The sequence below is a fragment of the Eschscholzia californica genome, unplaced genomic scaffold, assembly GCF_041429995.1.
Source record: "Eschscholzia californica isolate CP2 unplaced genomic scaffold, dmEscCali1.0.p SCAF_1, whole genome shotgun sequence".
Classification (NCBI taxonomy): Eukaryota; Viridiplantae; Streptophyta; class Magnoliopsida; order Ranunculales; family Papaveraceae; genus Eschscholzia; species Eschscholzia californica.
Genome location: NW_028238198.1, coordinates 33,429,421 through 33,437,433, shown reverse-complemented (window position 1 = coordinate 33,437,433; position 8,013 = coordinate 33,429,421). Strand labels below are relative to the sequence as shown.

At 36.2% G+C, this 8,013-nt stretch overlaps 1 protein-coding gene across 1 annotated transcript; it reads left to right on the top strand.

The window, feature by feature from the left end:
- Positions 1-4,697: 4,697 nt before the first annotated feature.
- On the top strand, positions 4,698-7,258 carry LOC147566240 (protein FAR1-RELATED SEQUENCE 5-like). Its single transcript, XM_086653897.1, has 4 exons — positions 4,698-5,181; positions 5,335-5,737; positions 5,948-6,311; positions 7,172-7,258. Exons 1-4 carry the CDS (start codon positions 4,698-4,700, stop codon positions 7,256-7,258), a joined length of 1,338 nt encoding a protein of 445 aa, XP_086510023.1.
- Positions 7,259-8,013: the final 755 nt, after the last annotated feature.

Below are 8,013 nucleotides of genomic sequence, written 5' to 3'. Positions count from 1 at the left end.
CGATGTCTCGCCATTGTTTTTTATCTTGATGAGACACTCATTGTTGGTAATAGTATGAAGTCATTTGTGGATAAAATTGGATTTCTTCAAAGTAGGATGGCTTATGAAACTGGCCCTTTTAGAATTCAGGAACGTCAGCAGAATTGGAATGGTATATAGATGATAAATCACTGTTAAAGCAGTATATAGATGCAGATTGTGTTATGTGTAATGGTAAATTACTTAGGGTTCAGATGGAGGAGGTTCCCGCAATACCCAGGAGACGGGACGGATTATTTCACCCTGTAATAAGATTGCAAGAAAGAAATATTGTTCTTACTCGCATTAATCCAGAGTATTGAGATATGGAAGATATATTGGATATAGTGACTACTAATATACAAGATATGGAAGATATCGGAAGATACAAAATATATGAGACAGATCGAGATGAAGAGATCTGACGATAAAAGAAGAGACCAAGATATATGAAGATCAGAAGATATATTCATATATTCAAGATATCTCTTATATTGTATTCTTTCCTAAGTTTAGTTAGGAAACTTTGGAAACTAGATAACCCGAATCACTCTATACATATGAGTTGGTTTACAGAGTTTAAATTATTGAGTTATTGAGTTATGTAACCGATCAACCCCACATACAATTGTATGTGGTGATTATTAATAATGAAAGTATTTCTCCGTGGATGTAGGTCTTGAGTATCCGACCGAACCACGTTAAACATTGTGTCTTTCATTTATGTTTATATATCTGATTCTTATATAATCGTGACTTTATCATATCTCCGATTATCATATAATCGCGAATTTAACATGGTATCAGAGAAGGTCATTTGTTCGTGATTAAGCTTCCGCTTTTCCCAACAATTTCTATAGGCCGCGGCTTTGGGGAATAAAGAAAAGTCTCCGGGGAATAAAGTTTTAGGAGAATATTTATCTTTTGGCCCTAAAAGTTACTAAGTTGTCTCTTGCCCCCTATTGTCACAACACCTTCTTCATCTCCGATTTTTTCTACCTAATGCCCTAGTAATATCATCTCTTCATCAAAAGTCCAAGCTTCGGATCTACAAGAGCATGAAAAAAAGCCAAACCCTAGAGTTAACTCCTGGCATAAGCAAATTACTATAAATTAAATATCACTTATTTAATCAACCATAAATAGTTTCCATTACATTCTTATAAAAGCAACATGAAGCAAAAAAGGGTACCATTGAAGAACCCTAATTCAAATACCATCAACCGTTTCCATTATATTTTATATTCTTATGAAAGCAACATAAAGCAAAAAAGGGTACCATTGAAGAACCCTAACTCAAACACCATATTTAGCAATAACAAAATCATAACTCCTCAACTATATCATCAAAATACACAATGATTATCATATATGGTTTGACCTTGTTTTTCTACAAAACAAAGAAACTAAATACAATAATACGATTAAAGTAAAATAAAGAAGAGATAGAATGGCAAATCCTAGATCTTGTCAATATCTTCACCTTTAAACTCAAAATCATCACGAGCACCCTCATCTACAGCCGTGATTAAGGGGTTTTTTTCCCTTTATCTTCTTCTTCAACTCAGAAAATGAGTTAAGAAGATAGTTTTAGAGAGAGAAAGAGAAGGAGAAGATGAAAATGGATGGAATTTTTAGTTGCCTAGAGTTGTGGGGTTGAGGTTAAGGGGTAAGAGACAATGGTTGAAATCTGGATAAAGAAGGTGGTGGTGGTCACAGTGGCCGAAAATAACTGGCCCAAAATATACCCAGTTGCATATAACAACCTGATCCTACCCCCCATAGACTTTTCTAGTCAGATTTGGGTTTTATTACTTGACTTGAAAACCAGGTTCACCCGACCCGGTTCTTCAACCCACCCAAATTACAAAAGGATCAACCCTAATAAAGACTATATATGCCTACAAAAAATAAAAATGAGCGTTTGATACAAAAAATGGGGGGGGGGGGGGGGGGGGGGGGGGGGAGAGGGAAATAAGCTAGTCGTCCAAAAACGACTCGAAATTCATTTCCAGTCCTTTGTGCCAGAAATCAGGCAAGTTTTCCTTTTTATTTTTAATTTTTCCCCCTTTTACCCCTCCGATTGGAAACCGGGATTAGTTAATTAGGGAATGGGCTTTGTCAGGTTGATTTGTATGGGAGCATTTAATTCCCAGCCATGATTTGACCTTAATGTCACCCTCCATCTCTCTAAATCTTCCCTCCATCTCTCTAAATCCCGGCAAATCATCCTTTTTCTTCTTTCTCTCTGTAAAATCCTTCTCAAAACAGCTTCATCCCTCTCTATTTTTTTTCCAAATTTCAAATTTTTGGCGAAATTTGAAACTAAAATTTCGTATCCCGCCCATAAGTTTGAAAAAATTCATTTTCTACCTTATTTATACCTTAGATGAAGTTAATTATCTTACCCAAAACCATTAACTTCAATGCTTAACAAAAACCATTATCTTCCATTATCTTCCTTTGTCTTCAATGCTATCCTAAATAGTTCACCTGATGGTTTCTGATTTACTAAACATTAATGCTATTTAAGATCCACCAAACCAAATAAGTCCTCACCGGTATTTTGTTTCTGATTTTGCAACTACATAATGGATAGTATTGCACAATTGTCCACCTTTTCAAACATAGTATCATTCACGTAAGTAGTTCGTTTGATATTTTTAATGTTATTTCTTCATCACTGATGTAACTGTTTTCGGATTATTTTTATCTTTTCTGTTTTTGGATTCTTATAACTGGATGAGTTCCCTATGCATTTAGGTGGGTAAATTGTTCAGTTTCCTCTAAAGTAGTAAATTCCCTAAGAATTTATTTGGTGTAATTTTTTCCGTTTCCTAATAACTTGGTAAGTTCCTTAAGCATGTATGTGGGTTAATTTTTCAATTTCCTCTAAACTAGTAAGTTTCCTGAGCATGTATGTTGGTGCATTTTCTCGTTTTCCAATAACTTGGTTGGTGTAATGTCCAGTTTCTTAAGCACTTATGTAGGGGAATTGTCCAGTTTCTTCTAAACTAGTAAGTTCCCTAAGCCTTTGTGGGTGTATTATCCAGTTTCTTTTGAAGTCGTAAGATTTCCAGTCTCCATGTATACGTGTAAATTCAAAAGTTTCCTCTAAAGTATAAAGTTTGCTAAGCTTTTATGTGGGTGCATTATCCAGTAAACTATCAAGTTTTCAGTAAATTAACTTGTTTCTGCTCACTTATGTAACTTTTTTCGTACTTTAATATTTTTTTTGTTTTCCATGTTTCAGTCAGATGCTCTTGAATGTTCAGTCCACCCCTCCTCTCTGGTGAATCAATCTTTATGTTGCTTTGTTTAGTTTTTCTATTTTTCTTTTTAAAATGACAAACTCTTAAGATGATTACTTGAACTAATCAGTGTGGACGGCGAGTTTGTCTCTTCCACCTCGGCTTCTGTAGCTGTAGCACAGGATGAAATTGTTCAACATGAAATACATCGGTACACTACCTAACTTCATAACAATTTATATACCTTATTGGTAAATTGTCCAGTTTTCACTAAACTAGTAAGTTTCCTAAGAGTCTATGTGCTTCGATTTATTTACCTTAGGCGAAAATTGTCCAATTTCTATTAAACTACTAAGTTTCCTGATCACATATGTAAATGTTTTCTTATTCTTATTGTTTCTTCTGTTTTCTTAGGGAACTACTCAGTGTGGAGCGCGACTTTTTCTGTCCCACCTCTGCTTCTGTCCAACAGGAAATACATCGGTACACTACCCTATTTATCCTCATGTTGCATAGGAAAATTTCCAGTTTCTGATAATCAATTAAGTTCCCTAAGCATGTATATGGGTAAATTTTCCTATTTTCCGAAAACTAGTTTCCTAGTTACTTCTTAAGTTTTCTAAGTCTGAATTTTGGGGAATTGTCCAGTTTTCTAAAATATAAGAATTCCCCTAACTTAGATTGTGCTACTTAGTTTGTTGGTGCATTGTAAACTTGACAGTTCCCTAAGGATGTATGTGGGGTACATTCTCCAGTATCTTATAAACTCGTAAGATCCCGAAGCACGTATCGTACATTATTTTGTTCCTAGTAAACATTATATTTTCCAAAACACTAGCTTGTGTCTTGACTTTCACCAGATTTCTAAAAACTAGTACGTTTCCTAGTTACTTCTTAAGTCCCCTAATTCTGAATTTTGGGAAACTGTCCAGTTTCCTAAAATATAAGAATTTTCCTAACTTAGTTTGTGCTACTTAGTTTGTGGGTACATTATAAACTCGAAAGTTCCCTAAGGATGTATGTGGGGTACATTCTCCAGTATCCTATAAACTCGTAAGATCCCGAAGCATGATTCATACATTATTTTGTTCCTAGTAAACCTAATAGTTTCTTAAAAACTAGCTTGTGTCATGCAGTTTTCCTGAAGATTTCCTCTCTCCCTCTTCAACAACTCATGTTGATGCATCTACTGCCCTCGTTAGGAGTGAACCTATACGATCGGATAGTTGGCCGGAAGTTTTTACATCCATTGGGTAGGAATTTCCCGGGGGTGCTTCTGCGTTTCGACAGGCTCTTAGTCGATATTCCATAAAACATGGATACAATTATAAATTCCTTAAGAATGATCTATCCCGGATAACTTGTGTATGCAAAACTCCTAGCTGTGGTTGGACCATTCATGTTGTTGCTCCTCTTAAGTCCCGTTCCATGTTTGTTCTGAAAGCTTTCAACCCTGTCCATACGTGTGATGATTTTGTATTGTCTTGTCGTAAACCTAGGTTGTCAACAGAATCTGTCAGCCAGTTAATAGCTGATGACATCCGAGAGAATCCTACTAAGAGTACCAAAGATATTTTAAGATCATTTAAAAAGGATTATGGTATATCTCTTAGCTACTACTATTCATATAAAGCTCGGAATGCTGCTATTTCTTTAACATATGGTGAAGAAGAGGATTCATATGGTAAGCTCCAGTGGTATGTGGATGCACTATCTCGGTCGAACCCAAATAGTCACATTGATCTTCAAGTTGATCTAGTTTCCCGTCGTTTTGTTAGAATCTTTATTTCTCTTGGAGCAAGTATTGAAGGCTACAAGCATTGCCGATCGCTAATATTTGTTGATGGTACCTTTGCCAAAACTAAATACAATGGATGCATACTTGCAGCTGTGGCAAAGAATGGGAACGATGGTAAGTACTTCCTCATTTATTTTTTCGAGAACTACCTGCTTTTTGGAACATTAAACGGTTTCTGAACACATCCTAATTTCCGTAACACTACCGGGTCTTGTCCCTAATGTAAATGAGGAATGTATATTCATTCCGATTTCTGTTTCATTGCAGGATTTTTTGTGGTTGCTTACGCCGTTGTTGATGTAGAGAATGATGCAAACTGGACTTGGTTTTTCTGCCATTTGGGACGAGTTGTTCCTAGTAGTTCAGCGTTGACGTTTATGTTGGATCGCCACCATGGTATTATTAATGCAGTTTCCAACATATTCCCAGAGGCCCACCATTCATTTTGCGTTTGGCATTTACGCAACAATTTGAATGTACGTGTAAAAAATGGCGCAAAGAAGTCAGATTATTTTCAGTCGCAAATGTTTAAAGCGGCTCGGGCGCTTACTGTATCGGACTTTCAAAAGTACACTACAGAACTTGTTGTCATGGGTGGAAATGGTGTTCAGTCGTTTTTGTACTCTATCGATCCTAAAAACTGGGCGGATGTGTATTTTTCGGGTAATAGGTATGGTTTAATTTGTTCTTCTCTATCTGAGTCATTCAATTCTTAGATAAAGGATGAGAGAGTTCTTCCCATTTCTGTCATGCTCGATATGTTGCGGGTTAAAATAATGAACATGATGAACGATCGAAGGATTGAATCGGCCTCCTGGAACTCATTCTTATGCCCGAAAGTCAATGAGACAATGAAGTCCAGATTTAACGTTGCCTGCAGTTGGAAGTGTCTTCAATCAGCTGAATTTAAATATGAAGTTATGTCGAACCCCGGCCACTCTGTTGATCTTGCTAATCTGACTTGCTCATGTCGTAAGTGGCAAGTTCAAGGTATTCCATGTGAACATGCTATCTTGTGTATTAAACTGCATGGAGGTGATAGCTCAAAGTTTTTTGATCCTGCCGTAACAACGGAAGCTTATTGTAAGACCTACCGTCTTTCCATCAACCTTGTCCCTACTTTTGATGCACCAAAATCATTCGATAAAGCCAACATGATACTTCCTCCCTTAACCGAGAAGCGTCCAGGGAGACCGCGCACTGTTAGGATTGAAAGTTCAGGGAACTTTCGTAGAAGGCAGAGGGTATGCTGTAGATGTAAACAACTCTCTTATCACAACAGTGCTTCGTGCAACCAACCTATTTGATGTGGGAAAATATCTTAGCGGGCATTCTACAATTTTGAATAGCTTCCACAGTGTTGGTGTTTTTCAGATTCTGAAGAGAGCCTGTGTTTTTGTTGACATTACGATGTCTCTTTTTGTGTATTCTATTTTCTGTCTAGTAAATTTGGTAATGTTCTGGAAATAGAGATGTTTACAGGGAGCTTGTAAATTTTCTTTCTGTACGGAGCATAATTTAGTTATTTAGCTCAACCAAACTATTATGTTCCGGATTCCATGTTTTTTACTGTACATCATGTAATGTGTTCGACATTGAATGTAAGACATTTATTTTGTGTAAGGACAGGAAATACATCGGTACACTACCCTTTTTATTCTCATGTTGCATAGGAAATTTCTCAGTTTCTCATAATGAATTAAGTTCCCTAAGCATGTATATTGGTAAATTTTCCCTTTTTCTGCAAACTAGTAAGTTTCCTAATTACTTCTTAAGTTCCCTAAGCATGTATATGGGTAAATATAAGAATTTCCCTATTGTGCTACTTATTTTGCGCGTACATTGTAAACTCGAAAATTCCCTAAGTATTTATGTGGGGTACATTCTCCAGTATCTTATAAACTCGTAAGATTGAATTTAAGACATTTATTTAGTGTAACGATTTTTGTTGTTGAGTATTCTGTTTTGTTTGAACAAAATCTCGTAATGTATTGGAAATAGAGCTATCTACTGGAGCTTGTAAATGTACTGTCTATCTGGTACCTAAGTTAATTATGTGTTCTCGCATTGTTTTTGGTTACTGGAAAATTTTATGGTGCATTAGAAACTGATGAATGCACCAGAAACTGATGAATTTATGTGTTCTCGCATTAGTGTAAGGATTTCTGTTGTTGAGTCTTCTAAGTTATAAACCATATAACTGTCACCATATAATCCGTTCGTAAGTAACATTAACAAAACAACACATAAATAGTGTTCTAACGTTAACAAAATTCAGATTATCCAATTTTTAGTTTTCTTCTGCAATTTGGTTTCTCCATCCGTCCTTTGATTCGTCCAAGATTATGTATGTTACTTCTGCCCTCAATCTCCTTGCTTCATCTTCATATGCTTCCTTTTGTGAGCACTTTGCAGGGTAATTATGTTGGATGCTTTCGAGAAATATTTCTTCCATCTTTAGCATCACGTATAGACTACAATCTGGACTGTTGGATTTTAAAGTTTGAGCAAGATAATGTTAGTTTCAAGTAAGGAATAACATAGTTAATTAATGCTCCAAAATTTGTCCTCACCTTTCCCCTTGTTGGGGGCATTCAACATCTTTAATGAATGGGATTTTTTTGTCAATTTTTTCCCTTCCGCACTTCTTCTTTATCATCTTTTCTGCCAGGATGCGTGCCAATTCTTTTGCATTGTAGTTACATCTGTTTGCCAGGTTCATGTCCCGATATAAGGAGTTGAAGTGCGTCCATTCGTTCTCCTCAAAATCATACACCAACAAAGTCCAGTGATGGCCCTCGAAAGAGTCATCTCTGTATGGTGTATTAAGTGGAACGCACAACTTGCTCGTATGATCTTTGATTAAGTGTTTTTCCATCCTTTTATCAAAATTCACTTCGATTGTCTTCTCACTGCGCTTCTGCCTTATCAATGTCTGCAATTGTG